The sequence below is a fragment of the Typopeltis vanoorti genome, chromosome 9 (genome assembly GCF_054136105.1).
Source record: "Typopeltis vanoorti isolate ZY-2024b chromosome 9, IOZ_Tvanoo_1.0, whole genome shotgun sequence".
Lineage (NCBI taxonomy): Eukaryota > Metazoa > Arthropoda > Arachnida > Uropygi > Thelyphonidae > Typopeltis > Typopeltis vanoorti.
Genome location: NC_143557.1, coordinates 75,351,292 through 75,367,813, shown reverse-complemented (window position 1 = coordinate 75,367,813; position 16,522 = coordinate 75,351,292). Strand labels below are relative to the sequence as shown.

The 16,522-nt window shown below is 35.9% G+C and overlaps 1 protein-coding gene across 1 annotated transcript in view; it reads right to left on the bottom strand.

Moving 5' to 3' along the window:
• The window catches only part of Vps4 (vacuolar protein sorting 4), a 216,813-nt gene that overhangs the window by 66,392 nt on the left and 133,899 nt on the right, over positions 1 to 16,522 (bottom strand). Inside the window, exon 9 of the mRNA XM_090398397.1 lies at positions 8,727 to 8,858. Within this exon, the coding sequence (XP_090254523.1) occupies positions 8,727 to 8,858 (132 nt within the window). The remainder of the gene's footprint in view (positions 1 to 8,726; positions 8,859 to 16,522) is intronic.

Below are 16,522 nucleotides of genomic sequence, written 5' to 3'. Positions count from 1 at the left end.
TTTCGGATGGCCCTCTTTTGGTGGTCTCCACTCAGCCCTCTGGCACTTTCTTTCGGGCTCATGCTCAAAACACCATGTTTCATCACCAGTAACAATCGTTTCAAGGATCATGAATTCAATTTACGAAGGCCCAAACTCTCGGTCAAAATGTTGTGCACAGTTCATTTTGGAATCCCCAATTCATCTTCAATCAATCTCACGGACGATTTTGGATTTTCTTTGATGAAATCAAGCACTTTTTGGATGTTAACTTTGCTCAGTTCAGTTTTTGGACTGGCATGGCTTTTCATCATCCTGAAGTGTCTCACGACCACTTTGTAATCGCTTAAACCACTCGTAAACCTGAGTACAGGATAAGCATTCATCACCATGTGCTTTTTGAAGCATTTTATGCATTTCAGTAAAACTTTTACTAAGTTTACCATAAAAGTCAATCGCAGCTCTCTGTTTGAAATTCATTTTCCGACTGTTCGTCAAAACACACTATCACTCTTGGCAGTATAACTTGGCTTCTAATGAAACAAATGTCATAAACAGTTGACATAACACTAATGAAGGTTGCTGTTTCCAAAACAAAAAGATACAACAGGTGCACCACTAGTTTCTTCTATTTTCGAAAAGTTCAGTTTCTTTTTGGACAGAGGGTGTATTTGTGCCTAGGATCCCACACAGGTTCTACTAAGGTAGAAGGGGAGGAATTTTATGAGGCTTTATAGAAGGCAACTGACAATGAAAAAGGAAAAGTTGGTACTTGTTGTGGATCTAAATAGTAGAGTAGTAAATGATTGTCAGACAGAGTGTTCATACAGAAATATTTTGGGAAAATTTGGAGAAAAGAGCAAAGCTAATAATAATGGCAAATACCTGTAGGATTTTTGCTCAGGACATGGACTGGTTATTACTAACATAATGCTCCAACATGAAAATTTGCATAAATTCACATGGAGAGAAGAGGCAAGGAATAAGAAAACTCTCACCGACTATGTTATTGTTGATAATGATGCTTACTCACTGGTGCAGAACACAAGTGTACAGTGGATTTGAAATTGGAAGTAATCGCCATTTAGTCTTGAGCAGGATAAAATTGAATTTCATATTGAAAAGAATAACATGTAAGAAAGTTTTAAAGTGAATAAAAGTTGAGCAGCTCTCAGATGTGAACTGTAGGCTAAAATACACAAAGATTATTGAAGAAAAAATGAAAGAGTTTGAGAACAGGAACCAAACCTTGGAGAGTAAGTGGCAAGCCCTGAAGAAAAGATTGATTGATTCAGCCATAGAGGCATGTTGTGAGGTTGTTGTCTGCAAGGATAGAAAAATCAGAACTCCATGGTGGACACAGGACGTCAAAGAGGCAGTGAAGGAAAAGAAGAAAGCAAATCAAAAGTTCCTGGCAAATAAGTCGACTTGTACTCTTAGAGAATGCAGAGACAAATCTAAGAAAACTAAACACTGTGTCAAATTAGCAAAACAAAATTCATGGGAAGATTTTGGTAACAACATAGAAAATAAATATCAAGAAGGTGGCAAAATATTCTGGAGGCTGTTGAAAATACTCAGAAATGGAAGAAAGACTGCTGTAAAAGGAATTAGAGATGATAAAGATGACATGAAAACTGGAGAAAAAGATATCCTTGATGTATGGAGCAATTATTTCAAAAAATTTCTAAATGAAACAAGCTGTGATAGACAGTGGTAAAAACACTCAACAGAACAGGTATGCAATCAAGAAACATATCCATTCTTGAAGTAGAAAAAAGCCATCAAAAGCATGACGTGGAAAGACAGCTGGAGTAGATGATATCTGACCAGAAATGCTCAAATATGAAGGCATAAAAGTCTTGCAGTTGCTGTTCAGGTCTGGATACAGGGACAAATTCCAGATAATTTGAGTAGAACCCTCATAGTATCCATATATAAAAAGGGAAAAAAACCGAATGTGAGAATTATAGAGGTATTAACTTACTGAGTGTTCCTGGTAAGATTTATACAAGTATACTTGCAAAACAGTTGAGAAGGATTGTGGAAGAAAAGCTTGGTAAAGCACAAGCTGGATTCAGGTCAAATAGAAGCTGTGAGGATCAGATTTTCACTTTACAACAAATAGTTGAGAAAACGTGGGAATATAACAAAGATCTGTATATAAGTTTTGTACACCTGCAAAAGGCATATGACAAGATACCAAGAGAACAGCTATTCAAAACACTGCAGTTATATGGTGTCAATGGAGCATTATATATACCAAGCAATACTTAGTCTTTATTTGAGTTGCAAGTCAGCAGTTAGAACTGAAGGAAGTGCATGAAGATGGTTCAATGTTAAATCTGGTGTCAGACAATGATGTACGTTATCTCCTCCGTTAATCATTATCTATATGGATCACATTATGAAGGAAAGGAGTATTAAACCTCATATCAAAATTGGAGGTGTTAATCTCAGCTCTTTTACTTTATGCAGATGATGTTATACTTTTAAATAAATCCAGGACAAGTCTCCAAGATTCCCTGACTAAATTGAATAACTGTTGTAATAGATTTGATATGAAGGTCTGCAATAATAAGACAATGAAAATAGGCAGAAGCACTGAAAATATCAACTGCATTGTGAATGGAGAACCTATAGAACAAGTAAAACATTTCAGCTACCTAAGCATAATTTTTTATTAAAAACGAGGAATATTAGGAAAGATTTTGACATTGTTATTTCCAGGAATGTGTTAGCAGAGCTAATCTCAGGTGGTATGGTCAATTAGCCAGAATGGGAGAGGAAAGATTAGAAAAGCAAGTGTTCTTTGTCAGGCTGGAAGGAAAAGGACTCAGAAGAAGATCACGATGTAGATGCATTGATACAGTAAAAAGGTCCTAAGAAGACAGAAATATAAGATCTGATGATATTGGAATGTTGACTGATAACAGGCTAATCTGGAGGAAAATTTTGATGGGAAGTTAGTAATGATGTAAGTTTTCATGTAGTAATTTTTGTAGAAAGGCTTATACGTTGGCTGTATATGTTATTAAATTACTTAAGGAATTCACAACATAAACTGGAACATAAATTAAAATAAACTTTAATATATACTTCCTATATTTCGGCAACATCGGTTTGCCATCTTCATGGGAACTTAAGACTACAACTACTGTTTTTCCTAAAGTTCTGATGGTGCTCCCTAGCAGGCTATATTAGGTATTCTTGGCAGTTGGGCTGATGTTCTCATGATGTACATCTCCCAAATTTGGGGCAGTCTCATACATCCAAATTTGTTAAGTTTTGTCACATTTTTTAGGGCTGAGACTGATTCTATGAATAGTCTTTCAAATTTAAACTTGCTGCAGGTGTATTACTGTGATTTTCTTCCAACGTATTCTGTGGCGAGTATCCAGAGCATGGTCTGCAAGCCATGAGTGGCTGTACTGGTGAAACCGGATGTAGTCCTTGTGTTCTGAAATTCTGATATTTGCTATCCTGCCTGTTTGGCCAAAATCGGACAGCTTACAACTGCAAGGGACCTGGTAAACACCAGGTAGGTCTTTTGTGGAGTGGATAAGTGATGGCAATTTCAATTTTCTATATGGTTTGTAACAAAAGGTCAGGTCATATTTTTTTAGGATTTTGGTTATTTTTTCAGAAATGCCCTGGATGTAGGGAATAGTGATTGATTTAGAGTAATCTTTAATACTCTAGTGACAGGGGGGGGGTTGTGGTTTACTGGTTTTAGTATTTTTTGGGGGTTGTAGCCATTGGCTGAGAACATGTTAAGGATGTGATTTAGTTCAGTGGTTAGGGCATTGTCATTTGAACTGATTAGCTTAGCCCTGTTATGTAGTGTCTTAATAACACCATATTGTTGTGTGTGTGTGGGGGGGGGGGATTGTTGGTGAATGTACCTGCCTGTATGGGTGGGTTTTCTATAAATTGAGAAAACTAAGGTTCCATCAGGCTGACGGGTGATTAAGTGTGTCTAGGAAAGGGAGGCTGTTGCTATGCTCTTTTTTTCCAAGGTGAACTTGGTTCTGTGGTGTTGGTTGTTTAAGTGTTTTAAGAAGGAGAAGAGTAGTAGGTTTTTGTAGGACAGAGTTTAAGGCTTTCTCTTCAAAAGTCTCCATAAAGAAGTTGGCCAGAGGTGGGGAAAGTGGTGAACTCATGGCTGTCCTCTCTATCTGCTTGTAGAATTTTCCCTGCCAAACCAAATAGCCTGAGTTCATTGTGAACCAAAATAGGGCTGAGATATCGGGAGGGAATTTGGCTTGGATGAGCTCTAAGGTTTCCTTGAGTGGGACATTTGTGAATAGGGAGGAGACATCAAAACTGACCATTATGTCAGTATGTTGGAGTGTAAGGTTTTCTATACTGGCTTTGAAGTGGGCTGAGTTTTTTTATGTGTGATGGTGTGTGTGTGTGTGTGTGTGTGTTGCCAGTATAGTGTGTGAACTTTTTGGCTAATTTGTACGTGGGGGGAATCAATGCCACATTTTGTTTGTGTATTTTTGGAAGTCCGTATATACGGGAGGGTTTAGAGTTAAAAGGTTTTAATTTGTTGGTAACTTCCACAGGCCAAGAAGTTACTTTCTTAAGGAGCCTATGGAGTTTTCTGATTTGTGAGTTGGTGGGATTATATTCAATATGGAGGTAGGTAGCCTGATCTAATAATAAAGCATTAAGCTTACCTATGTAGTCAGTTTGGTTGAGAACCACAGTGGCATTCCCCTTACCTGCTTTGGTGATTACTATTTCTTTGTTTTTCTTCATTTCCTGTAGAGCTTTGTATTCATTATTGGATATGTTGGTTTTTGGTGGTTTGCTTTGGTGAAAACACAAGCTACATCCAGTCTAATATTGTTGGCGATGTGGTTTGGAAGGTGGCGAATACCGCATTCAATCTGGATCATTATTTCTTTGGGGGGTATTTTTCTCAGAGCAATGCTGAAATTGTGGCCGTGTGCAAGAACGCTGAGTGCCTCAGGCTTCAAATCCATGAAAGAAAGGTTGACTACAGTGTTGAGTAGTAGTTTTGGTTCGGAGGTAGAGTTCTCACAAACTCACAAATCAGAAACTCCATAGGCTTCTTAAGGTCACTTCTTGGCCTGTGGAAGTTACCAACAAATTAAAACCTTTTAACTCTAGACCCCCCCCCCCCCGAAAAAAAGGACTTCCGAAAATACATAAACAAAACGTGCCATTACATCCCATAGTGGATGGCATTGATTCCCCCACGTACAAATTAGCCAAACATTTAGCCAAAGAGCTCATACACTATACTGGCAACACACCATCGCACAAAAAATTCAGCCCACTTCAAAGCTAGTATAGAAAACCTTACACTCTAATACACTGACATAATGGTCAGTTTTGACATCTCCTCCCTATTCACAAATGTCCCACTCAAGGGAACCTTAGAGTTCATCCAAGCCAAATTCCCTCCCGATATCTCAGTTCACAATGAACTCAGGCTATTTCGTTTGTCAGGAAAAATTCTACAAACAGATAGAGGGGGGACAGCCATGGGTTCACCACTCTCCCCACCCCTGGCCAACTTCTTTATGGAGACTTTTGAAGAGAATGTCTTAAACTCTGCCCCACAAAAACCTACTATATGGCTTCTTTATGTTGATGATGTGTTCACTATTTGGCCACATGGCTCTGATACACTCCTCTCCTTCCTAACACATATAAACAACCAACACCCCCAGAATCAAATTCATCCTGGAAGAGGAAAAAAACAACTGTCTTCCTTTATTAGACACACTAGACACCTGCCAGCCTGATGGAACCTTGATTTTCTCAGTTTATAGAACCCCCCCCCCCCCATACAGGCAGGTACATTCACCAACAAACCCCCCCCCCCCTCACAACAATATGGTGTTATTAAGACACTACATAACAGGGCTAAGCTAATCAGTTCAAATGACAATGTCCTAACCACTGAACTAAATCACATCCTTAACATGTTCTCAGCCAATGGCTACAATCCCCAAAAAAATACTAAAACTAGTAAACCACAACCCCCCCCATCACAATAAAGATTACTCTAAATCAATCACTATTCCCTACACATCCGGAGCACCTCTGAAAAAATAACCAAAATCCTAAAAAAATATGACCTGACCTCGAAAATTGGCATCCCTTATCTGCTCCACAAAAGATAAACCTCTCTCCCTAGACCTACCTGGTGTTTACCAGGTCCCTTGCAGCTGTAAGCTGTCCTATTTTGGCCAAACAGGCAGGACAGCAAATATCAGAATTTCAGAACACAAGGACTATATCCGGTTTCACCAGTACAGCCACTCAGGGCTTGCAGACCATGCTCTGGATACTTGCCACAGAATACGTTGGAAGAAAGCCACAGTAATACACCGCAGCAAGTTTAAATTTGAAAGCCTATTCATAGAATCAGCCCTCCGCCCTAAAAAACATGCCAAACCTCAACAAATCTGGATGCATGAGACTGCCCAAAATTTGGGAACCTACATCAGAAGACCTTCAGCCCAATTGCCCAAGAATACCAACATTGCCTGCTAGGGGACACCATCAGGACTTTAGGAGAAATAATAGCTTCCTGCTTCTTCCTCATTTACTGTGTTTGTGCCTGCGTGCCTTAGTCTTAGTCTAAAGTTCCCATGTAGATGGCATGGATATGTGTCAGGAGTTTTTGATGATGATGATAAATTAAGGTCGTGTGAAATGAATTTTTTTTCTTTTTTTAATGATTTATATATTTTTGGAATGGTATTCTTAATTGTGTATGAAATGTTTCTGAGAGTTTGAAGAGATATCTATTTATTATTATTTATGTATGTAATGAAATTTTCTTCAATTCAGACAAATATGCAAGGAAATAAGTAAATGATATTTATTTAAAGCCATATATTTCAGCCTGAATATTATAGGCTTTCATTAGTGCTACTGATGAAAGCCTATAACATTCAGGCTGAAATACATGGCTTTTAAATAAATATTATTTACTTATTTGCTTGTTTTTTTGTGTAAATTAAAGGAACCTTATGGCACAAGTAGTTGTATCTTTCAAGTACTTAGCAAATGATGTACATATAGAATATAAGGAAATACACAGCGGGAACTAATATGTAAAACAGAAAAGTTAGATTCTGAATCCACAATAAAGCTTCAGGTTTCACATAAGTTGCAGGATAAGAGAACATGGGGCAGTGACTAGTAATATGGTTAATGGTCTAGGCTAAATTGCCACAATCACAGTACAGAGTCAGCCCATTTCCATTTATGGAGCATCTGTTTGCATCTCCATGTCCTGTCCTGATCTGGTTAGACTATGGATGTCTTGGAAGGTCAAAGCCTTTTAGTCTGGTAATTGGATCAGGTGTGGTGACATGTACATTAGGCATGTTTCTACCAGTATAGTTTCCAGACAGATTTGATATCAAAACATTTATGGAACATCTGCGCTCCTTCCAGGCAGGTTGTCTACATTTCAGTCTCTAAGCTGTGTGGGAGATAAATTCAGTTATGAGCAAGTCACTGTTTCCAATAATTTTATTCTATAGGTTGCCTAAAGCCTTTTCTTCCATAATGGAGGAGGAACAATATCACTAAGTGTAGGAAGCCAGTAAATTGGTGATATTATTGTTCCATAGAGAAAGATCATGACTTGGGGCTTTTTAAAAAAAATTTTTTTTTTAAACTTCATCCACAAATGAAAGGTTGCAAGACCTATAACATATCAGTGCCATATGTGTGGTTGATGGTTGAAACGAACATCAATCAGCAGTGTTTCAGGTAATTTTGGGGTTGGGCCATCTCGCCAAAGTGTAATAAGCTGCTGAGAGATCCACAAAAACAGAGATTGTCTCTTTAGGCATTTATCAAAACAATTTTCGATATAGATGGCCAAAGCCAACACCTGATTACAACTTCTGTTAGGCCTAAATTCAGTCTTGGATACAATAGCTATACAATAGGATTTTTCAATCTTTCAAGAAGTTTCAGGATGTTTAACAAAGCAATGGATCGACAGCCTATATAAAGAGATCGATCTTTCTCATCTTTTAAAACAGCTATTATTTTTTTTAACCTTTTTTAGAGTGTTCACAATGTTCCTTCCTCTAAGAAGAGATATCTATATTATGCACTTATAAAATACAGTCAAGTAATAAAGGAATGAAAATGAAATTATTGAAAATGCTGAACTATGCAACACAAATATGAACTTCATCACATATATACCAAATATAAGTGACTCATTCAACATTACTAAATATTAATCAAGTATCTGATTAGATGCAATTCAGCAAATATACATTAATATGAATCACAACACAAGATGTTGTGATTCCAGAAGTTTCTTGATGTCAGTTACTTTGGTTTGTAATATGATAATTTGTGTGGTATGTTGAGGTAATAAAATCTCAACTTAAAAGATAAAAACACAGTTTTTGTTGGGTTTTCTTGTGAAAGTCCTATTTATGACTATTAAAGAAGAGCATTCTCAATTTCTCTCTCCCCCTTAAATTCACTCTCTTAATTATATTATAAATAATTATGGTGTTTCATTTTCTTGTGACATCTGACCATGATGATTTGATGAATAAAAAGAATAATTCCTTATTTATTCAATCACACAAACAGTAATAAAAAATATATCTCTTTGGAGATATATTTTTATTATGCAAGATAAGATCATGAAGATTTTATAAAAATACCATTATGCATGCTGATAAACAATTCAAATGACGAAGGTGAAATGTACTACTCACCCATCGGTTTTCTTTGCCAGCATTTTGAACTCATCATCAGTAAGAGTATTTGGAGTGTTACCAATGTGGAGTTTGAATATTGCCAGCCTTGCTATCTCATCTGGTAATGGTATATATATCCTTTTCTCAAATCTATAAAAAAGGAAATATGAAAACAAGAAAGAAAAATATACATGATTAGATGCTATCGTTCTGAAAATTTTTCATGTTATTCCTCTAAATGTAAATCAATACAATATAGCAAATTTGCCTATATTCTTAACAGGCACCCCAGCTATAGAAACACTAGTTATTCCTGTGATTAAATATTAATACAAATGATATATATATTCAGCCATATATTAAAAATGCGATAACATGAAAGATGTTTTTAGACATCCCTTAGGAAAGATCTTTGTGTTCTTGACTTGATTTAAAAATATTTTCAAAACAATTTTGATAGAACAATGTTGTTAGGTATATTCATAACCCAAACTCTTGAAAGAATTATTAATAAATTACAAGAGGAATCAAACTCACAAGAATAATAATTTACAAGAGGAATTTAAAACCTTTAAGTCAGTGTTTCCCAATGTTTTTTGATCATGCCTCACCTCAACACCTCAAAGATTTTGATGCCCTCCCCCCCAATAGTCAGCCAAGTTCTGAAAAAGTATAACATAAATATGTACTTTAAATAAAAAAGGAACATAGGTAAAACTGTTTTTAATTTGACTTTCTTCAATGAATATAAATTTTATATTACACTTTGTATATTATAAAACATAAATCAAACTGAACTCGGGAAAATGAAATCCAAGTTAATGCAATCCTTGAGCTTGACATCTGGTGCAAAGAGTTTTTATTTGAGGTACTAATTTAGTCATTTTCAATCTCAAACCCCCATGGTTTGTGATATCCAGATGATTTCTCTTTTTTAGCAGCAAGTCATTTACAGCACTAAAGCCACATTCAACTAAATATGATGACGGGAAGGGCAACAGTATTTTTTTTTTTTGAAAAACTAGTTGAATTTCGGTATTTCGTTTCTGTCTCGTCAGAAAGACATGACATTGTTCCTTTTATGTTAAATAAATTTCTAATAGACTCATCATTTTGCTTTTCGGAGAGTTCTTCTTGATACTGTATTTATGTTGACTGCTGTACTAGTGATGTCAGCTTTTTTTCTCGGAAAGTCAGGGTTGCAACATCAACAATTTATTGTCAACAATGGTGAGTTTTTTTGAGTATATCGGTGATGAAGTGATGAATACAACATCATTTTCTAATTGCCCTCCTGTGGGGCATATGCCCCATGCTGGGAAACACAGCTCTAAGTAGATTAAAAAAGGATGGGCATTTTTTACCACATAGTAATAATATAGATAAACATATATAGGGAGAAAAAAAAAAAAAAAAAAAAAAAAAAAAAAAAAAAAAAAAAAAAACAGAGGAATACATACTGTGAGATAATGAACTTCCATGAAGAATGAAAGAACAAAATATAAAATTTACGATGTATGGGTCATTTCAAATGGGAGTTGTCTTGAGAGCAGTGAGGGAAAATAATGAAAAGCCAAAAATGCAAATCAATACAATATAGCAATTTGCCTATATTCTTAAGGGGAAATTTGCCTATATTCTTTCTACTCCTGGTATAGAAACACTGGTCATTCCTGTGATTAAATATTAAAACATAAGTGATATATATATATATATATTTAGCCATATATTAAAAAATGTGATACTGTTCTGATATATATACAATTATTTTAAATTTATTATTCTAATTTTCAGTGATTGTGAGCTGGCAACAGAGAATGGAACATCAGAGTACACAAACACTTATAATGAAACAATGAGCTCAAATGAACTACTATAAAGTCCCAAAAGAAGGCCATAGCAGTGACATTTTTTTGAGCTGCTCTGTATACAGTTTCTGATACCCGACTGTTATGATGTCATTCATATTGCAATGCCTGAAAATACAAAGTACATTATATTGAAAGATGAGAACAGTTGGTGGACAAGTGAAGAAAAGAATAAATTAAAGTAAGCAAGGAATGGAGATATGTATAAAAAGAGAAGGGAGAGTTGTCAAGAATTTCCTTAAAAAAACAAATACAAGGAAGAAATATTGGTTTTCTGTGTTTTCATTATTTTGAAATTTACTATAGAAAAATTAATTTACTTTTAGAGGTAAATTATTGGCCTGATTGGCTGTGTGGTTTGCATATCAGCTCTCCAACCATCAGGCTGCGGGTTCAGATCCCACTAGAGGCATAGATATTTGTAATTGTCCTTAAGTGGGAAATGAATATCATTACCCAGTGTAAGTTCACTTCCCTGCTTATTGGGGGTCTGAAGTGACTTGAAGTTTCATGTTTGGTTTCTAGATAGTAAAAAATAAATAAAAAACAAAACAAAAATCAACAAAAAAAAAAAATTTCTTAACCCACCTACAGTTAGAATGTACTATAGGTTTATAGAAGTCTTTCGTAGGTAGTGGCCACATAAAAAAAAAAAATAAATAAATGTGACCTGAACCTTAATGGCTGACAATTTGAAGGGGAAACCATATAATGTGTTCATGGTTATAACAGCTGTCAAACACAGAAATGATCCCAAATAATTGTGTTGTTCTTGTTGCTCATTACTAGATACGAGATATAAAGCATGTGAAAATAATCAATAATGTACCTTTATTCCTACTTAAGCAGACACTAAACATATATGTGCCAGCTAAATAATGAGAAATTTTATATAAAAACAGAGCAACTACACAAAGATGAATCATTTATTTATTTTCAATATAATCTCTCCTTAATGCAATACGTTTACATTGTTCATACAAATTTTTGAAACACTGCTGGTCAAGCTTGTTGGTCAGACTTTTCTTCATGACTTTCACTGAGTCAAACCAGCATCCTTTGAATTTCATTTTCAATTTCAGAAAGAAAAGTCTGCTAGTGCCAAAACTGATAAATATGGTTAATGTTTGGAAGTTTGTTTTTTTTTCACTTGGTTAGAGTACAATAAATTTAGTTTAATCCTTTATCCAAGTGTAAGCAAACAAAGTTTGTACCTGAAGTATCTTCAGGACTGAGGCAGCTTGTGGTAAAGGTGGACCAAGCTCTCATCACTCCTTGTCTCAGTATCTCTCTCCCATAATGCAAAGCACATCTCCTTGCAGACATGTATAATGCTATGGATTAAGGGAAGGGCCGCTACCCAGACTGGTTTTGACCTTTATTGAGGTCTCATCAGTGGGAGCCAGACCCAGAAGTGGTGATACTAAAGCAGAAGCAATGGAGAAGTCATATTTACCTATACGAGTTGCCAAAAGGTGTACCACCTTATTATTATATTACTCTGGATTTAGAGAAAGATGTTGGAAGTTTTTTTTTTTTTCCCCATTTAGTTAGAGTGTAATAAATTTAGTTTAATCCAAATCCTTTATCCAAGTGTAAGCAAACAAAGTTTGCGCCTGAAGTATCTTCAGGACTGAGGCAATTCATGGTAAAGGTGTACCACCTTATTATTAAATTATTCTGGATTTAGAGTAATAATAATAAGATGGTACACTTTTTGGCAACTTGTATAGGTAAATATGACTTCTCCATTGTTTCTGCCTTAGTATCATCACTTCTGGGTCTGGCTCCCACTGACGAGACCTCATGAAGGGCCACTATCCAGTCTGGGTAGTGGCCCTTCCCTTAATGCTTAGCATTATACATGTCTGCAAGGAGATGTGCTTTGCATTATGGGAAATACTGAGACAAGGAGTAGTGAGAACTTGGTCCACCTTTACCATGAGTTGCCTCAGTCCTGAAGATACTTCAGGCGCAAACTTTGTTTGCTTACACTTGGATAAAGGATTAAACTAAATTTATGGTGAATGTTTGAACACTCTGATGGAATTGGAAGCAAGAAATTGTTTCCTGTTTCTATCAAGTAATTTCTAGTACATCCTTCCAATGATCTTAGGAGACGAATTCATTCCAATGATATGTACATGAGTCTGGTAAAATTTGTTTAGATGAGACTGTATTTCAGAAAAAAACACTTAAGTAGATTCAATATCTTTTTCACATTTTTAACTAGAAAGTCACTCTGCCTTCCAAGTTTCTCTCTCCAGAAAAAATCAGATGCAATATTCTTCTATATCATTACCAAAACATGTTTACATGCTGACAAAAAAGTGCATAATTCTGTTACTATTTCATTAAAAGAAGAATTGTAATTCTAATGAAATCTTAACTATGAAATATTAAGGCAAATAATGTGAGGCCAACATCTATACACAAAAAAGACTGTCATGAAGATACTTCATGTGCAAACTTCGCTTACTCTTGAATAAGGATTAAAACAAAAATACAATTTCTTGCCAAGCATAAAATGACAAAATAACTGTGCAACAGCAGAATGCCTTTTGGGAGGAAGTCCATATCTCAATTCAAAATACAGAAATTCAATATATTTACCTCTTAAACCAGCATGTTCTTTTCTTAACCCAAACAAAAATTACTGCATTTAGATAAAATCCAGAAAAGTTTGTAACTCCTCCGAAGATGTTATCTTGAATTTTAAATCAGTGTCATGCTTCCTCTTTAGCAGGTCATCTTGAACATAAAAAGACCTATTCCAGAACTGAAGAGAGATTTCAGAAGAAAGGCAACTTTGTAGTCTATGAAGCTCCCAGTTATACTATGTTAGTCTAGCTCCCAGTTAGTCTATGAAGCTCCCAGTTATACCACCACGGCATATTTCTGCAAATATCACTGGTCCCCTCAATATAACTGAAAGAGGCCATAGATATATTTTTGTGTGTTGTAGACATGTCATCTCACTTTCCTGAAGAATTTATTCTTGACTAGAAGGTGGGAAGTGAAAATGCTTTGTTGATAACATTAATATTTGTAGATATGGTTGTCCTGAGTTATTCTTGACTAACAGATGTTTCCAAATTTCATAGCTGAATTGTCTTCCAATTTTTAATTCCAAGTTTTAAATATCAAGAAGACATTTAGAATTTAGCACTGGTCTCAATGTAATGGACTTTTGAGAGAATGAAAAAGATCTGTGAAATTAATTCTCTCAAGTCTGTTTTGGAATCTGAGTTTAAGGGTATAAATTGGGACTTGCATCTTCCTGCAGCTTTCATTTCTCTCTAATCTGCTGGATCAGAGAAAACATAAGGTTTCTCTTGGATTCATAAAAAAAAATAGGTTGCACTACAGCTCTGATCTTTTCTATCCTTCAAATATCATGTCTCTTAACCCTGATGTGGGATATCAAAACACTGATGAATATATAGGGAATATGATACAAAAATTTAAGGTTGCTTGGGCTGTAATAAAAGGAAGGAGAGATGCTTTGTGAAAAGAACGGGTTTGCTTTAAACAAGTTTAGAAAGGAACAAAACTTAGAAATAAATTTGGTCCTACACAAGGCAAAGTTGATAAAAAGAGGCAGCTTAAGTATTAAAGTCTGAGGACAACATAGAGTTGTAGAAAGATTATCTCCCATAACTTACAGACTAGTAGATATCAAACACTAATAAATTGATCAGATCACATTTAGAGAGAAAACCTGATATCTTCCTTACAAAGTTCTTGGAAGCTGAAGGAAATTTGAAGCCAAAGAGGAAAAGTATGTTCTTTGCATTCCAATCATAAAAGAAATTAAAATTTTAGATTTTTCATGTAAATTAGGAATATCCTTGATCAGGAAAATTTTACTATTCATAATGCTTGAGGTAGTGCAACTTTATCAGATCAAGATTTTGATACCTTTTATAAAAGAGATGAGAGATTGAAATTCAAGATTATGGAACTCAGAAATTATAGCTTGCAGTTGAATTAAGAGACATCCACAGTCATCCCCTGTGCAACAGCTGAAATTATTTGATGTGGATAATGATCAATCAGAAAGTGAAAATATATATGAATCATCTTTGAGTCCTCCAGTTCTTCTTCTTCTTCGGTACTACAGCCCCATATAGGGCCTTGACTTCCCATTTGTGAGTTTCATCACTCACTACAAGGTGGGGTCGTTACCCCGACGTTCAACCATGTGTAATTGTCTGTGAAGCGTTGTGTTCTTAAGACTGGTTTGCCTGTTTTGCAGGAGGAAAAACCCCAGATAAACTGGGGAGAAAAATCCTGTAGTCCACGTCCAAGACTGGATAACTTAGCTATGTCTGAGAAAGATCCATAGCTCCTCTTGTCAGCAACGAGAGTTGGATTTATAAAAATGAAAACTGGAGGACTCGTCCACTCGGTTAACTGAGTGGACAAGTCCTCCAGTTAGTATTTACTAATTGTTTGTCTATATCTTAAGGCAGATATTAAAAAGCACAATGATCTCTACATTTATTATTATACAGGCACCTCCATGTATAATAATAATACTGCAATGAGTCTCCTACAATGAGTCTAAAGACTCATTGCAAGAGACTCAATCTATCATGCCTCTCCTTGAACAATTAACAGACAAAGCACTCACAACTGACTCTGGTAACCCATTCCACTCATTCACAACTCTCCAAGCAAAAAAATCTAGTCCTCACATCCCTACTAACCACACGTTTATTCGACTTCCAGGGATGACACCTTATTCTGGTCCCCTCTACCAAGTGCTGAAACATTTCCCCTGCATGAATCATATAAAACTCTTTAAGCAACTTAATAAGCACAGTAATTATTCCTCTTTATAAGGCCTCATAAATAAAGAGGAATATCAACTTCCTTATCTCTACTTGTTATGTGTTCTTCAATACCCAAGTAATCTTATGGACTACCTGAGAAATATGTCCTTTACACTTCAACTCTGGGGTGCTTAAGGGTCAAAGCTGTATAACTGAGAGGAGACCTCTACATAGCCTTTAAAGTAATGCAGAGAACCGACCAGGGCCTCTGACCTAATATCCAATCCTCACCTTCTCGTCGTGCACCCTGTTGGGTATCTACTTGGATACTGAACGAATGAGGATGGGCTGGCAATTTGGGATTTAGCCGCCCAAATTGTATTCTTATTGGTTAAACCAAAATAAAAAATGATGGTACAACATGACAAAATTTCATGCCGGCTGGGGACGTCGCCCAGTTAAACAAGGCCCTCGTTGTTTTCGTCAGGGAACCAGGGTGAACAGCGAAAAGTCAGCTACTGGAACAAATCTGAAAACACACACCCCAACTCAACATCACCAGAGTTAAAGATCAGGACTATCAACATAAGAAGCCTGAATGGCAAAGAAATGGAGCTAGCTGAGGAATTAGATAAGTACCAGATCGACATAATAGGGGTGACTGAAACAAAAAAGACAAAAACTGGTGAGATCTTTCTGAGCAATAAATACAAAATGTTATATTCAGGCAATGACAATCGAGGAAAAGAAGGAGTAGCCATAGTATTCAACACAAAATACCAGGCTAATCTTCTTGAATGGCAGTCAGTCTCAAGTAGAGTAATGTGGGCAAATATGAAATTGGGGAACTGGCCAATGAGACTTATATTTGCCTATGGTCCCACAGAAGGTTCTACTAAGGTAGAAGTGGGGGAATTTTTTGAGGCTTTAGAAAAAGCAACTGACACAATGAAAAAGGAAAAGTTGGTCCTTGTTGGGGATCTAAATAGCAGAGTAGGAAATTATTGTGAAACATACAAAAATATTTTGGGAAAATTTGGAAAAAAGAGCAAAGCTAATAATAAAGGCAAATATCTGTTGGATTTCTGCTCAGGACATGGACTGGTTATTACTAACACCATGTTCCAACACAAAAATGTGCACAAATTCAGATGGAGAGAAGAGGCAA